Source organism: Panthera leo, chromosome B1 (assembly GCF_018350215.1).
Source record: "Panthera leo isolate Ple1 chromosome B1, P.leo_Ple1_pat1.1, whole genome shotgun sequence".
Classification (NCBI taxonomy): domain Eukaryota; kingdom Metazoa; phylum Chordata; class Mammalia; order Carnivora; family Felidae; genus Panthera; species Panthera leo.
In genome coordinates, this window is record NC_056682.1 from 69485112 (window position 1) to 69503225 (window position 18114).

The 18114-nt window shown below is 34.7% G+C and overlaps 1 protein-coding gene across 12 annotated transcripts in view; it reads right to left on the reverse strand.

Annotated features, from left to right (window-relative positions):
* The window catches only part of TMEM144 (transmembrane protein 144), a 63194-nt gene that overhangs the window by 11683 nt on the left and 33397 nt on the right, over positions 1-18114 (reverse strand). For 10 of the 12 annotated variants that reach the window (XM_042935196.1, XM_042935198.1, XM_042935188.1 and 7 more), the window contains 4 exons: positions 16600-16719; positions 15381-15478; positions 12007-12060; positions 5789-6050 (listed from right to left, as the gene is read on the reverse strand). In XM_042935196.1, coding sequence (XP_042791130.1) covers positions 5967-6050; positions 12007-12060; positions 15381-15478; positions 16600-16719 — 356 coding nt within the window. In that variant the 3' untranslated portion in view covers positions 5789-5966. Of the gene's footprint in view, positions 1-5788; positions 6051-12006; positions 12061-15380; positions 15479-16599; positions 16720-18114 lie in introns of those variants that run through there. The other 2 variants (XR_006201658.1, XR_006201659.1) reach the window with 1 other exon arrangement.

Sequence of the window (18114 nt, forward strand, 5' to 3'; positions counted from 1 at the left end):
TTTAAAGCTACTACCCTGATATTACAGACCAATATCCCTCATGAACACAAAGATAAATCCAGCAATATATAGAAAGGCTAATAAACAGATCATGACCTAGTAGTGTCTACCACAGGAATGCAAAATTAGTTTAATATTTGAAAATCAATCAGTGTAATTCACCATATTAACAGAACAAAAACAAAAAGCATGATCATCTCAAAAGATGCAATTTTTCCCCCCACAAAATATAGCATCATTTCTTGATAAAAAACTCTCAAGAAATTTCAAACAGAAGGTAATTTCCACAACCTGATAAACAGCATCTGGGAAAAAACATACAGCTTATATTATATTTAATGGTGAAAGATTGAATGCTTTTCCCCTAAGATTGGGAGTGAGATCAGGGTGTCCCATTTTACCACTTCTTTTCAAAATACGGCAGAGGTCATAGCCAGGCCCACAAAACAATGAAAAGAGATGAATGGCACCTGGATTGAAAAATAAGAAGCAAAACTCTTTATTTGCTGACATCCTGACTGTCCACATAGCAAATCCTAAGAAATCCATTAGAAACCTATTAGAGCTAAGAGCTGAGTTCAGCAAAGATGCAAGATACAATCTGTGCTCTTTATTTTTTTTATTTTTTTTTAAATTTAATGTTTTTATTTATTTTTGAGAGAGCGATAGACAGAGTATGAGCAGGGGTGGGACAGGGAGAGGGAGACACAGAATCTGAAGCAGCCTCCAGGCTTTGAGCTGTCAGCACAGAGCCAGATGTGAGGCTTGAACTTGTGAACAGCAAGATCATGACCTGAGCCAGGACGGATGCTTAACTGACTGAGCCACCCAGGTGCCCCTAATCTGTGCTCTTTTAAAAAAATATCAAAATAAAAAAGCTTTCTTATAATTCTCTTGGTTTCACTATGAGCAATTAATTTGGTTAAGGGCTCATTTTAAGGATTATTTTTCACGATCGGTTCCCCTTACTGTATTCCCTCAAAGTACCCCCAAATTTTCCTTCACAGCCCTCAAAGATTTTTACCTGATTTCTTAGGATTTTCTGATTAAGTTCCATGGCTGCTTTATTGATGTGTTTCAATGCCTAGCCTGTGCCTCAGCTGCAAGGAAACCACTCACTAAATATTTAAGGTATGATTCAGTAAATTTACTAAGAATGTGTTTTAGAAGAATCATTGGCTAATAAATTTTGGACTGTGAATTAAAGATATTCTTCAGGGTACAATGCAAAAAAGTTATTTTTTTTTCTTGTGTGCCATGCATTGTGCTAAGTCCTTGAGGTATAAAGATAAAACAACTGCTCTCAAGGAGTTCACAGTAATTTTAACCATCACATGCATATAAAGCCAATATAATTCTCAAATATTTTTGGAGGAAAGGGAGACAATATAGTCTTCTCTGTTGGAAAGAATTACTTGAGTAGAGTTTTATAAATCAAAACCTTATGGTGTGTATGAAAGATTTATAGACTTTTATTAATGTGAGGTATAAATGAATTAGAAACAGTGCTTATAAGACCCTGTTGGTAAGAGAAAAAATATAGTCAGTGTCTTAGAAGGTTCTTCAGAAGATCATATGAATGCTTTAAGTTAGGCTCTAGTTTACAGCCTACTGTTTCTATCCTAGAAACTATTCTCATCCACCTCTCCTCTTCATTTCAGTGATTTATTTCATTAGGTCTTGTTGGAAATTCTCCATTTTGAAATTGGGATTTTTGAGTGTGTGTGTTTGTTTTCATGGGATTTTGTCAACATGAATTATGTTAGAGATTTTGTTACTGGAGAAAGATATTATTAACCTGCAGAATCTGAGTGAAAACAGACTAGGCCACCAACCTCAGAGATAATTTATGTGGAAGGTAAGTGGTTTGACCCAAAAAAGAAAAATAATATAATGCTCATTTATTATTGCCATTGTTTTTTTTTTTTGCCAAATAATTCCATTTAAACAGATTGGTTTTATGCATTTTATTTTTTTCTCCTAAAAGTCTGCACAAAATTAAATGGATACTTATCTTTAAATTTTCTCTCTCTTTTTAGGAAGGAAAGACAGAATTTTGTTTTACCTTTTAATAACCTAGTTCTTTGAAATCTTTTAAAGAGTAAAGTATAAGTCACAAATTCAAAAATTTTGGAGCACAAGTATGATAAGAATCACCAGGAGTATTTGTAAAAATGCAAATTCACACTTTCCAGCCCTGGAGATTATAATCCATTTACTAGTTGTAGGAAATCCAAGATACGCTTTTTTTCAACATGTAGAAAAGGTAGGTGATCTAGTTTAAGCAGCTTAATATTTTACATCCCCTCAAAAATAAACATTATACACTGAAGATGGATTCAAAGAGTAATTGAGAATTTTTCTTAACTATACTATTAATTTAAAACTGAATTTCTGGAACAAGACACATCACATACTTAAATATAACAATTACAAATGTTAATCATTTTTGTTTTAGTTGTTATTTTGAATACACATGTATGCTTTTTTCCACTAGGGAAAATAATTGAGAATGAATTATAATTGTTTTAGATCATAAAAGTAGATTAAAAATGGCTGTAAGATAAAAGGAATCAGACACAAAAGTGTACATACTATATAATCCCATTTATATGAAATTTTAGAACAGGTAAAAGTAATTCAGAATGACAGAAAATAAATTGGTAGCCGGGGTATGGGGATTAACTACAAAGGGGCATAAGGGAACTTTATGGGTTGCTGGCAATGCTCTATATCTAGGTTGTAGTGGTGATTACATGAGTGTATATATTTGCTCATAACACTTCCACTTAAGCATTTTATTGGATGCAAACTATACCTCGTTAAAGTTGATTAAAATAGGCTATATTTGTGAGGTTATTTTTTTTAATGAGGGTAAATTTCTGAAGCAAGTGTTTTAGGTAGCTCACATAATCTCCAGCAGGACCATAAAACTGACCTTGGAGGCTACATAATCAGGAATGTCACATCCTACTGCAAGGAATTCTGGAAAAGTGAGTTTCTGGATTCGACCTTTAGAAGGTGGGATTTTTAAGTTGGGTAATTTTCCAACTTTGTCTTGATCCCTGTCTTCTTTATTTGTGTGCATGTGTGTGTGCATGCTTTCTTTGAAATTTAAAAATATTAAAAAAAATAAAGAGGAACATAACATTCATCCATATTCTCTTTATCTAGACTTAATTACTTTAACATTTAGACACATGCTCTGAGCTCTTTTGCTGTTGATTCTTTAACACATATTAAAGAACCAATGTATGAATTCATTGCCATAAAAATTAGAGAATTACAGATAATGCTCAAGCTGACATTAACCCCAGAGTTGCCATTTTGATCTCATTTACCCTCACTAGAAGCAAACATTATCATGAGTTTTGTGTATTTTTTCTGACTTTTTGCATATATAGGCATGCATAGAAAAATATATATATTACTTTGATTTTTGAAAATGTACCTAAATGGTATCATGCTGTGCACATGGTTCTAGAACTTGCCTTTTTAACTCAATGTGTTTTTCAGTTCTACCAATATCGATACATATAGGTTTAGCGGTTAGCAACTCTAAGTGCAAATAAATGAGCACAACAGGAACAAATGTAGATTTGGTAGCTCAGGATAAATACTGTACTATTAACTCCATAAAACTCATTAGGAATTTTTAGGAATTAGGAGTTTTTATTCTGCTAAGAAAAAATTTTAATAATCTGGGTGCCAGCCTCACTGGTCTCCTACTTCCCTACTTCAGGTGGTACCTTCTCTCTACACAGAGACAGCCAAGCAATAAAGAGTTAAAACACAACAATCTGACCATACTAGATAAGAAAAAATAAAGCTGCAAAACTTGGAGAGAGACATTAACTTCCTAAGTTGAGCAAAGAAAGTGTAGAATTGGCAATTGCCTGTTTATTTATTATTATTTTTAATGGTTATATATTTATTATTTAATGTTTATTATTATTTTCATTATTTATTATTTAATGTTTATTATTTATTTATTTTAATGTTTGTTTTATTATTTTTAAATGTTTATTAAGTAATTTAATGTTTATTTATTTTTAAATGTTTATTTATTATTTTGGGTGCAAGCATAGGAGGGGCAGAGAAAAAGGGACAGAGAGAATCCCAAGCAGACTCTACACTCAGCACGGAGCCCCACAGCAGGGGCTGATCTCACCACCATGAGATCATAATCTGAGCCTAAATCAAGAGTTGAATGCTTAACGAACTGAGCCACCCAGGTTCCCCAGTAGTTGCCTATTTAGACTAACCTGTATACGATGAGTTTTTGTATGGTAATTATTTTGAAAAGCTTATTTTTCCCCACACTACTCTAACACTAAAGGCATTGTATGGTAGCAGAAACTATATAGTGGTAATAAGATTAAAACATTTTTTTTCTTCTGCAATTGTTTAATTTCACATTTAAAACTTTGCATATAAATTGGCAATCTCAGCTAAAGAATAATTATGTTAATTTATATTTAAAGTTATCAACATAATTAATGGTATTTCAGGTTAAAGTTAAAATGAGTTTTGGTAAGGTGTGACAATTAAATGATTCAATAATGAAATCGAGACTCCAGTATCATTTTTAAAAGTGCACTCATAAAAAGGAATAAGTAGTTGTTTGGATGGGCTGGCGGTGAGGGCAATAGCTCTTACAAAATATTCTCCAATCTACAGACACATTTGCTTTCTCAAACAGCACATAATAATAATAACTAAGAATTATATAACGTTTGCCAAGTGCCAGACACTCATGAACACATGGTACAGATTTTAATTAACTTGAACCTTGCAATAATCATCATTATCACTATTTTCCATTTTACAGATGAGGAATCTGATATAGGAAGCTCAGGAACTTGTTCAAAGTCATACAATTAAGATGAAGAACAAGTGAGATTTAAACCCATTTGGGTTAGCTCTAGAGTGCATACACTTAAGTAGAATGCTATTCTGTCTCTTCTGAATACACACACACACACACACACACACACACACACACATATGTATAAATAACATGTCCATTATTTTCTTTAACCTAATGGAAACCACCAGTTAAAACAGGAAGAAAGTCTCCAGTTTAAAGAGAATTTTACAGAAGTTTATTTCAGAAAAAAATAATAAATTATACATACAAAGAAGATTTTGGTCCCTCTAAATTCTCATTCTGATAAGCTAGACCCTCACTACAGCAACTCTAGAAATCCCCCTACATACATACATATGTGTGTGCATTTATGTATGTGCACTAGTATTTGTTTGTATATGTATCATACATATAATCCCAACGGTGGGAAATTTTTCTTCTCTGAAGAGGATTTTATCTGGAGATAATCAAGAGCATTTTGAGCTAAGACCAGTGGGTGATGTAGAGTTGGGCAATATTAATTTGAAGTAAAAATAAAGTTGGGCTAAAAATAATGAAATGGCCTTTTTAACATTCAGTGACCAACCGTGACATTTACCTTTCTAGCAAAGGATCTAAATATCTTTGGAATTCCATTATAAGGTGGGTCTTCTATTTCTCTCCCCAACATTTTTCTTCCTCTCTTCATTAATGAGGGTAACATGTTGGAAACTTGGACATATACAAAATTCTTTGTGTATATGAACTCCATACTGTTTTGTAGCTTATGCAACAAGCATAAGTTGCCTTGCCCATTGAGTCCATATTGTGGTAAAAGGAGCATTCAGCTGTAGTGCTGTGAGAATGCAGACATTGTAGTCACCCAGGAAAGTCTTCCCTTCATAAATAGTTCATTAGCAGATTTTTTCATTTTTACACTTGACTGAAACTTAGTTTTCTTTATTTTCACATTTGTGGGGAAAAAAATCATTTACCCAGTCCAAGACAAGTGGAGATCCATTTGCTGTCTGAAAATGAACTCTGTTCTTGGCATATTTGTGGAGTCCCGTAGTGGTGTTCTCTTACCCACTGCTGCCATCTGCTGGTCTTATGACTGTTAGATTTTAGAGTAAGCCGTGCATAATGCTCCAGTCAAGATGATGCAAAATGCAAATATCATCAATAGGTAGTTTTGTAGACCCTGAATAATAAAAAAATGTAACTGTAATTAAGAAAATTTGAATCACACATGCAGAAAGCACAGACTCTTAAGATTGCTAGGGACCTTGCTAACTCTCTGCTCCAGCCACCTGCATGCTTTTTGCTATTCCTCCAAGCAATCATTCAGATTCTCTTGAAAACCCACAAGAGCCTTGCTAATTCACCCACTCAGTAAATACATGTGGACATCCACTTTGCATCAACATGTGCCAGAGTTAAAATGGTGAGCAAAATGTGCCCTTATGCAGATAATTATATAATATGGCAGGCAGAAGTTAATCACAGAAAAGAATGTTACAAAGTGAGAGGAATGTTAATAAGTAAACAAGCATGATTGTTTCTGAGGTGTGTTACAAAGGAATCTCAATGAGGCTGGTTTGGATGGTGGAGAATTAAGCTTCTAACTGTAAGTATCAATTAATTGGGCAGGGAAACAGGTAGGGACTCCAGGTAGAAGGAATTTTATGTGCAAAGCTCTGTTGTATGAGAAAGTATGATACTTGCCAGGGAAAGAAAGTCAGTGTGACCCATGCAATGAGTTAAGTGGATAAAAACCAGGTTGGAGGGCTATGGCCCAAACATACATGGGGCTCATAGGTCATGTACAGTTTGAGGTTTTATTTTTCCAAGTAATGGGAAGGCAAAGACATAGGCAGCTGGACAAGGTGAAAAGATGGGATTCACATTTTATAAAGCCCACACTTATTTGTGGATGGTGAACAGATTGCAGAGGTCCAGAATGGATGCAAGGAGATCATTAAGGAGGCAACTAAAGTCTGCTTGGGGACAGATGACGAGGTACAGATGGAGAGATAGAGCTCGATCTGAAGGATGAGAAAGAAACAGAGAGACTAAGTTTGCCTTGCCCAGCTATGGGTAGGTCCACTGATCTTAAAGATGGGGAACACTGAGAACCACTTCCCAATGTGGCCAGTCCATCTCTGATTAACAAATATCTTTCTGTGTTAAGTAGAAATATTTTATTTACCATAAGTTCTATCTATCTCCAGGGTTACAGATAGATCGATTCTAATCTCTCTCCCACAAGATAAACCCTGAAACATTAAAAAATAACTGTCTTATATTCCTGAAGCAATTTTTTTTCCCGATCAGTATTTTAGCTCTTTTGACCATTTTTCATATGAAATAGTTTCAAGCTCCCAGGCTATTCCCATCTGAATACTGGCCAGGCTGTCTATATCCCACATTAAATATAAACCCTGGTGCTCTAAGGTAAGGTTTGAACATCATGAAGTATAACAGGACAAGCACCTCCCTAACTTTAGATTTTCTGTCTATGTTTAGACTTTATGTCTAAAAGTGCACTGAGATCTCCTGACAGTCAAATAATATAATATCATTATTAGCTCTTATTAGGATTAATGCCAATTAATACATAGCCAAAATTCCAAAAAGCGTATAGTCTCTTTCTTCAACCTAATAAAGAATTGGGAGAGAATGGATTAATTGACCCGTATTTGATGATGAGAGAAGTCTTTGTAAGTTGAGTTGGGGACAGCTGAATTTTCTGATTCACTGTGAGTAGGAATATTACCCAAAGTCCCTCTAATACAAGTTCCACAAATGAAAACAGCACCACAAAGCCTTGCTAAGTACAGAAGAGCTTATTAACACACACACACACACACACACACACACACACACACACTCACACTCCTGCTAAGACTTTAAGGTTCCCTGATATCTTGTCAGTGTTGAAGACTGCAACCTTTACCTAGATACCTGTACTGGTGGAGAGCAAGCACTCAATACCTATTTGTTCAAAGAATGAATACACTCAGGTGATTTCCAAATGTCATTTGTGAATTAAACGGTTGATACAATTACTTAAGTAAGAAAAAACAACATACGGGGCCCTCACTTATCACCATTTTATAAACTGATTATGGGACTAAGCTCTCTGATTATTTGCTAAGCTCTCTCCTTTATTGTCTATGTAGACAGAAGAATAATGTTCTCAGAGAGTAAAATATTTTTCCCTTTAAGGTGAAGAATCTGTTCAAACTTCCCAGTCTCCTAGAGAAAAAGACCAATTATATTTGGGCAACAGCAATTGTTTCCCTTCATCAAAGGTGAATATTAGCACTTAAAAGATCATGCTAACATTCTCCCCAAAGCAAAAGTTTTTAACTTGGATTTCTGAAGCAGTTACTAAGGTCACAAATCATCTCATCCTTTATCTGAGATTAGTTACTGACCTATAAATTGTTGTAGCGATAATCTCCTGTATTTCTGTAGACATTGTGGCTAATGTGTGTTTCTAAAAATAATAATTTATATCTAGCTTAAAATAGCTAAATATAAAATTCAAACAAATTTCAAACAAAACAAACTTCCCAAAGAGGAACAGATAGCAGATATAAAAGAACACTGGAAGTGGAAAATATCCAACTGGTGCCCTATGGCATTAAGATTAAATGAAATCATTAAACCCTTTAGCACAAAAAGTACTTGGATCTCAGATTAAGTTCTTACTCCTGCAGGTTGTAGACTTTCCAATATGTGTCTTTGAGTACTGCTTCAAGACATAATTGGTAGGGCCTAAAAGTCATAGAGATACATGTGTTGCTTTTGTTTTCCTCTAGGGTTTTATCTTGTTTCTAAGAAGAATAATGTTTAAAAATTCTGATAGGATTTTGGTGTCAGTGTTCAGTTGACAGCTCTTTCTTAAACTTGGTGGCATGTAAAGTATTTAAAACTTGCCTTTAAGCCACCCATTAAGAGGCAGTTAGGCACCTGCATTGAATGATAAGCCTCACTGGATACTTCTTAAATTTTGTTTGTAGACAGATTTGTAAGTTCTTCTTCTGCTTTTTTTTTTTTTTAATTCCCAGAAGGTCAATAAAAGTCACTCTCTGCTTTCATCTTGGCCCTCTCTCTCTCTCTCTTTTTTTTTTTTTAATTTTTTTTTTTAACGTTTATTTATTTTTGAGACAGAGAGAGACAGAGCATGAACAGGGAAGGGGCAGAGAGAGAGGGAGACACAGAATCAGAAGCAGGCTCCAGGCTCTGAGCCATCAGCCCAGAGCCCGACGCGGGGCTGGAACTCACGGACCGCGAGATCATGACCTGAGCTGAAGTCGGACGCTTAACCGACTGAGCCACCCAGGCGCCCCTGCCCTCTCTCTCTTTATTTTTACATACATACTTGGCCAAACTCACTCTCAAAATTCCAGAGACAACTGCGTTGGAATTTTGTAGAAATCACACTGAATGTGAATTGGAAATAACTGTCTACTGACAGCAGTGAGCTGCTCCCTCAGGAATACGGTGAGCTTCCCCATTTGTTCTGATATTATGTTTTGTAGGAAGTTTTTGTGGGAAATTGAGTGGTTTTATAAATCTAGCATGTTTCTTGCTGATTATTTTCTTATCTTTTAATAATTTCTATAGCTTTCAATAATATTCATTTTCCACTTTTTAATCAGTTATTGGTATTAGAAAGCTATTGATTTTATATTTATCCTATATTTCAGCATGTTACCAAATAATCTTATTGGATCTCAAGATTTTCAGCTGACTGTCTTGAATTTTTAACGAAGATAATGTTACATGCAAATGACAATTTTCTCATTTTCTTTCCTACATCTATGTTGGCTCTTTCTTAATTTTATTTTATCACACTGGCTAGGATCTCCAGAAAATATTGAATAACAACAATAATGGAGAAATCTTTTGACTTCCAATTTAAAGAGAAGACCTTTTGTTTTCAGCTTTATTGAGGTGTAATTGAGAGAGAACTTTTGTTTAACCTTAGCTATTTGTTTGCTATTGTTTTTTGACAGACAGCTTTCTCCTATTTGAACATTTTGAAGAGTTTTTTTTCTTAATTAAAAACTGATTTTTAATTCTAGCACATGCCTTTTGAAAAAATATTATCACATAGCTTTTCTCTGTTTATCTAACATTATATTACAGTGATTAATTTGCACATTATAAACTATCCTTGCACTCCACAGTTAAGCCCTACTTGGCCATGGCTTTTCATTAAAAATTTGGTCTGAGCTGTCGTTTTAAAGGTGTCCATAAGCAACAAAAAAAGCTTTCTTTGAATGTCTTTTAGTTCTTTTTAGAGGACTAAGGAATTAACAGTAGGCTCAATGGTTAGGGTTTCTCTCTCCCAAGAGGTTCTTGTAACTAGAAAAGAAGATTTTTGATTCAGTTACATTATTACTGCAGTAGTAACTAAAGTAATTTTCAAATCCTTTATTTTAAATTTATTTTTGGTTTGTGCTTCTTTTTAACTATAACTGCAAATAAACTATGCTCACTTGTGATTTTCTAAGGCTTCAGTATGTTATACTAGATAATAAACACCCAATTTTTAAATAGAAATCATGGGGCACCTGGGTGGCTCAGTCGGTTGAGTGTCCGACTTTGGCTCAGGTCATGACCTCATAATTCGTGAGTTTGAGCCCCGCTTCTGGCTCTGTGCTGACAGCTCAGAGCCTGGAGTCTGTCTTCAGATTCTGTGTCTCCCTCTCTCTGCCCCTTCCCCGCTCATGCTCTGTCTCTCTCTATCTCTCAAAAATGAATAAAAATGTTAAAAAAAATTAAAAAAAATTAAAAATAAATAAATAGAAATCATTACCCTGATTGGGGCAGAGGAAATACTTGCAAAGAGATTATGACATGTTTTGGACATAGAACTACTTTTTGTGGAAAGCAACCCTAACTAAAATAAATGAGAAATGTGTATGAAAGTAATTTATGGCTCTATAAATGTTTTAAGTTGTCTTATGCATAAAAAAAAAAGATGTTGGTGCATATATTCCAAACAAATTTATTATTTTTTAAATTTGAGAATCTTGTACTGTCAAATTATGGTTTTCTAAATCAAAACATTTCATTTAAAATACAGGAAATGATATTTTATATCTAATATTGAATAATCAATCATTTTAAGGATCATCCAGGTATATGGGTCGCCTTTTGGTTCCCAGATAGTAGTAACATCAGATTGTCTTAGAACCAGAAATTATTTGTTATAGCTGCAGATTAAGATAGAAAATATTACATCTCTGATGCCTTGACAGAGTGTCTCTAATTTGTATAAATATTTTTTAGTAAAAGCTATTACAAAAATACTATTCACATATGTTCCTCAAATTAAGGTAAATGGGAAAAATTCTGAAAACAATTAAAAAGTATTTTTTTAAGATTTTATTTTTAAGCAATCTCTACACCCAACATGGGGCTTGAACTCATGAGTACAAAATCAAGAGTCACATGCTCCACTGACTAAGTCAACCAGGTGCTCCTCAACAATTTTTAATGAAAACAACAACAACAACAACAACAACAACAACGACACACACACACACACACACACACATCCTAGAAGTATTTAATAAATGCAATTTTAAATCGCCATCATTTACACTTGAAAGAGAAGTGGTAATAGTCCCTTGCTACCCCACCATTTTCTTATAAAGTTGCTGGTTTGCTATGGAGCCTTTGAGAGACATGAGAACCAACAGAAAAATCTATTCCCAAGGTCCATTTGCCTCAGGGATATTTTAATCTTAGGATAAAAAAAATCTTTCATCTTGTTTATCTGCCAGATTTTACATTAAGTAAAATTTCCTTCTCATCATATTTTATTGGTTATTTAACCAAAATCTCTTAAAGGAAAATAAAGCCAACTAAAGCATTTTTGGACTGGGGGCTGGGGTGGAAAGAAATATGTTTCATAATAATTATCACAGCTTTAGTATTTTCTTTCCTTGTTAGGGATGATAACATTTTGAACATCTTCACTTGTTAAATCCTTTCATGTGTTTTCTGCCCTGGGCTTAGGAGTCACATACAGTTTTCAGAAAAATAACAGAAACATAGTATTACACATAGTATTAAATACCTTTCTTACCTGGACCTACCTCTGTTTTCTAAATCTGCCCTTTTCTTGTACATACCTGTATTTCCTTAAACTTGAAGACACCCCACATTGCAGCTATAAATCCTGGACCCTTAAATAAAAAGAAAAGTTCTAATTAGATTAGTTATTTTTCTGTGACGTGTACTCTACATACAGTAAATTGGAGAGATGACCTTATGCTTTGAGTAACTTTTTGCCATGAAAACAATACAACAATATTGTCAGCTTAAACTATTAATAATCTCAGCTCTAATTCAACATTAACCAAGGTAGCATTAGGCAAAAAGTAAAGATTTTTTTGTTTCTTTATGATTTTTGTATTTATTGTATTGATGATGCTGTAATATTTTGTGCCATGTAATACTTTTCTTTAATGTTATCTACTTATAATATTTTAAAAAACAAATAGTTTATGTTTTTCTAACGAACTTAGGACAATAGAAATAGGATTAATAGAAGTAAGTGTAGGAACCACTGATAACTTTTTTGGGAATGAGGCAATCTCATAATTGAAGAAACTGTAGTATGTTCTCTGAGACCCAGCCAATAATGTACTTTAAAACATTTCTTGTGGCGCCTGGGTGGCTCAGTCGGTTGAGCATCCGACTTCAGCTCAGGTCATGGTCTCACGGTTCGTGAGTTCAAGCCCTGCGTTGGGCTCTGTGCTGACAGCTCAGAGCCTGGAGCCTGCTTCCGATTCTGTGTCTCCCTTTCTCTCTGTCCCTCTCCACCCCATGCTCTCTTTCTCTCAAAAATAAATAAACGTTAAAAAAAATTAAAAAAAAAAATTCTTAAACTGATACTATTGCACGGTGATGAACTATGTCTAACGTTAAATCCCAACGAATGCTAATGACAGTATTATGGAGAGATACAAAAGCCATGTAAATATAAATAAGCAATAGGTTTATTCAGACAGGAATAAAATAATATAGGAAAAGGAAATGAGAAGAAGTAAGGTAGGAAGGATGATACTGCAGTTTGAAACTTTTAGCTATTAAAGTTTATTAACTTTTTATAGCTGAGAAGGAAAAAAAAATTGGAATTTGGTCTTTGTGGAGAAGGTGTATTGTATCAGCATTTTTAGGATTCCTTTTCAAGCTCTGCACAAACTCTGGAAGAGTTTCACATAAACAATTCCAACATGTTTTTCCCCTTCCACTACTCCAACCATCTACACGGCTGGGTCAGCAAAGTTGGACTCTACTCCCGGTATGTAAGCGAAGCAATAAAAATACATTACTCTGTTTATCAGCATCTGGAAGTTTCAACATCAAAAGAGCCAGAGAACTAGGTCAAAGGAACTGTCTTTTATCAGTGACGTAAGGTCCTAAGCCTCAAAATCCAAATCAAACAAGAAGCATCTGCGTCCTTCAGGCAATTCCACACTGACTTGGGACAGGATAAGAGGAAACAATAGAATGGGGGATATAATATTAATGTTATCATGCCAATCACTCAAGAATTTTATCCTCTCTAATCTGAAAATTTATATCCATTCAGAGAACATAATAGAAGACAATGCCAAAAGGTATCATTGCCCTTTGAGGCTTTTTGGGTGATGATTTCCTAAATATTAGTTTAGACGTGGTCTAAGGGTTATTGTAGGGAGTGATGTGGTTATAGGAATGGTGCTTTGCTAAACATAATGCAAACACAGTTCAAAGTGTGGACATCCTCTTTGATTCAGGCAGAGGAGAGCCAGGTAGGAAGGAGTTTTGGATAAGAAATATAGCTGATTTTTTGGCAATTGGGATTGCATATTTTCCTTCCATAAAATGAATATAAATTGCACATTTGTAAATCAGCCTTTGAAAATGAGGTGAGCTTGAGCTATCTTCAGAAGCCGAGCTTCTGAATAAACTGATTCAGCTTTTAGATTAATCAGAGAAAACTTAGAGCAGAGGGAACAAGCTTGCTCCTGCTACATGGGTTTTTTTTCTTCTGTTTTCTTCCCTCCCACCTCCCTCTCTCTCTTCCCTCCTCCCTCCTTTCCTCCTTTCCTCCCTCCCTCCCTTCCTCCCTCCCTTCCTCCTTCCCCCCTTCCTTCCTTCCCTCCTTCCTTTTTAATTATCATTTGCTAATAAATAATATAGATGCTGCTTTCAAGAAACTCACAATCTAGTTACCAGTGAGTACATAACAGTGGAAATATATGTATCTGGGAAGAACAGTGCTCCCGGAATTAAAAAAAAAAAAAAGTGCTCTTTTGATAAAATAAAATTGATCATATTTATTATTGTTGAAGCTGGGTAATGGGTATGTTTGAAATTTTCCACTAAAAAAAACGTTAAAAAAATCTAGTTCTCCCAAGAAATGAAATAAAGAAAAATATGAGATCCTTGAGGAAAAGACTGAATCTTGTCTGCATGTGGAAAAGGTTGTTTTTGACTAGAATAATGAAAGTGAAACCAAACAAGAACCTAGTAGTAATGTTGCTCAATTCCCTCAACTCCCAGGAACACCTGTTTTCCCCAGGTAACAAACCCCAGGCACCAGAGGAAGCTCCACCTGGTGGGTGAGAAGACTTTGCTTATATCACGGTGATTCGAGAACAGTCCTTCAGACAGGCAAGTCTCCAAAAGCCACAGTGATTACTCCCACCGACCATCTGCCCATACCTCACCTACCTCAGCAATTTATTTCCACTGAATTAGGCTTTAATGTTTTGTCCTAAGTCTTTACCATAATTTAATACAAGAAAGAGTGATAGAAAAACCAAATCTCTGTCTACTGTAAATTTGTTTGAGGAATATTATTTATTGTTACTCAGTGTCCTCTGTAAAAGGCCCCATGTGATACATTCTATTAAGAATTTAGTGCCAGAAAATAAATGGTCTCTTCTGAGGAAATAATATGTTAAAAAGAATTAGCTACCCCATTAACTCCCTTTCGTAAGCACAGCGCAAAACTTGATGTTTAATCATATAACTCATCCAGAGACAGTAGTTTGCTTTAGCACTTCCTGAAAGCCTTCTTTAAAAAGTACCAGATGAAGTTCCACATGAGGAGTCTGAAGTACTTTCTGTCTCACAAGGTTTTCATGAGCTTCAAGTGCCAGAATATACACAAGAGCATTTTTAATTTATAAACTGTCATCTAGAGATAAATATTGTTATAAACAGCAAATTACAATGTATCCAAAATAACATTAGGTAAAATGACCAGACAAAAACTGCAAGGATATCAACGATTAATAAACCTGCTAAAATGAGGTTAGCAATGTTCCCTTAGTGGTCAAGGACATGAGACCAGAGGCTGCTGGTGAATCCACATGAAACTATTATACACATCGTACTCTTAAAAAAATCAAACTCCATGACAGTCCTCAGTGATTCACTAGGGTTGTTTCAGAAAAATCAGATTTACCTTTAAAAAACAAAACTGGGGAAAGACGAGTTAGCTACTTACAGCAGTGATTATTGGAAAACTGACCACAGCACTGAGAGAGTGGTTAGCTATGAACCAACAGCAGGTAGCTATTGCCCAAAGAGCTCCTGACAGGAAACCTGAAACACACACAAACAGTGCACACTTACAAGCCACGTTCCTCTCCTGAAAAATCCATGCTCTAGATACAGCAGGAATATTAAGTTGCTCATATCAACGCATTCCCATTGACATTGTCGGCCAACATGGATTTTTGAGCTGTGTTTTATGATAATTTTGGAAACCAAGTCATTTTTTTTTTTTTTTTTTGCTTTTGATGGCTGTGGGTATAATTATCAATTTTTTCACTTTCTTGACATTAAATAAAATACCTAATGTTGTGGTTGAGGTAAAGATTGGGTAGTGGAGAAGGACCAAGGGACGATACTGGATCTGAGCATGCTCTGTGAACACCATTTATGCTAAACTATAAACATAAAGATGCTTACAGCTAAGGGGGAAAAAAAAAAGCCTCCTAGAATTTGAAAGAAAATACCAGATATAAATTTCAGGATAGTTTAGCTAAGTGTTCAGTACATATCTTATCATTTTTTATAATGGTATAGCAGCACACATTGACTTTACTGAATCAGGTATTCAAAATGAATCTCTGACATATGTTTTATTTTGTTCTTAAAAAAATTTTGCTTGTGGACTTATGTCCCAAATTGCATTATGGCAAACTCTAAAATAAGTGAGAAAGTGTATGTATTTTTTACCAACAATGCCAAATGGATTAAGCCCAAAGCATGCGATTCAACATATGCTTTTTTCAAACTCTAAAACGGCTTCTTCTTATTTTTCAGAGAAAATGTTTGTTGACCTAAGTGACTACAAATTTCTATTTGTTGACACTTTAAAAAAATAGTCATAGGACTCTGACTTTTAATAAACATCCTGAGGTAATGAAGAAGAAATAATAAAGTCTGATGGTAAATTTACAAGGTATTCTGGTGTAGGAAACCAGTGGATCTTAGATTCACTGCTCAAGTTTCAGGTTCTGTGATGACTAGTATTTCATATCCAGTTTCATGGCTTTTAAATCCTTCATATTTAGTTGTGAGTTGGGTCAAAGCGATTAGGGAATGAACATATACACAGACACACACACACAGGATGGCTTGGTTTCCAGACGACAATTAATCAAACTAAGTGAGTGTACTCTCACAGAGTAAGATTTTTTTATAGTAAATATTCTTACCTGGCAAGACTGCTTCAGGATATAGCTTAGGGTTATTTTTCATGGCTATACAGTAGGCGAAAAAGTAGACTGTACTTGTAAGAAAGATGCCACTGAAGTGTGCAAAAACATAGTCTAAATCTGAAAATACATATTATAAAACTCTCAAATGTGTCATTCATTTCAAATATATTTAAGGTTCTAATAATAAAACAAATCCACCAAAATTAACCTTAAAAGTAAACAGTCATTAATTATATTTTATTATCCTAGTTTTCTACATGCTGTTTATATGGAATTAAATTAACATATTTAAAACTTAGAAATATAAAGTGGTAAATTAGTTATTATAATCAAGTCTAAAAGACTTTTTTATGATTATCTTGGAAAGATAAATAAGAAACTATAAACATTATGTGAATACGATCTTCTTTTTAAGAATTGTATTCAGACTGGGGTGCCTAGGTGGCTCAGTCTGTTAAGCATCTGACTCTTGATTTTGCCTCCCATCATGACCTCATGGTACATGAGACTGAGCCCTGCGTTGGGCTCTATGTTGAGAGTGCAGAGCCTGCTTGGGACTCTCTCTCTCCCTGTCTCTCTGCCCCTCCCCTGCTCACACACGTGCTCTCTTTCTGTCTCTTTAAAAACAAATAAACATTAAAAAAAGAATAGTATTCAGACTTAATTTTATCAATGGCTATAGCAAATCTCCAGGTAGACTGTATTTGGGGGGTGCGTGTGAAAAAATTACGGGAGTGCTAATTTTATATGGTGACCAATTTGGAGACCAGCATCTCTGTTGCAGATGACGTTATATGGAAGGATATTCAGGAAGTTATCCCAAAGAGAGTTTTATTCAATTATCTATTATAAATCTCATTACATTATGGTGGCCCAATATCTGAGAAACTGCAGTTCCACTGATTGTTTGATTAGGTTGTACTCTAGTCATACAGACGGGTGTACTATAACTTATTGGCTGGGAAGGCCACATTGGATGTTCCTCTCAACTAAAATTTTGACAAAGATGAGTGGCCATGTTTAAGGAGAAAAGCTTGAACATCAAAGAGTTTGTCTATTCTTCTAAAATCTTAGACCCTACTTCTGGATCAACACATCTATGGACCACCACAAGAGGCAACATAACACAGTTTTTAAAAGCACAGACCACCTGGGTGGGATCTTCAATCCACTACTTGCTAACTTTGAGACTCAGACAAATTACCTAATCTCTCTCTTAGTTTTCTTAACTGTAAAACAAGGATAATAATGGCATCTAACCCAAAGTTTGCTATGAGGGTCAACTGAGTTATTATTGTAATGTGCTTGGAACAGTGTCTAGCACAGTTCGTGTACTACTTACGTGTTTGTTAAATAAATGAAATAAAAAATTATACCTCCATAGGATTATTTTTGAATAAATTGGAATAAGGTGTATTCATACCAGACTACATTAAAATTGTCATAGGATAGATCCCTAAGAATTGATTGTACTTTTACATAAAGAGATTGTTGAGTACATTGTTTATTATG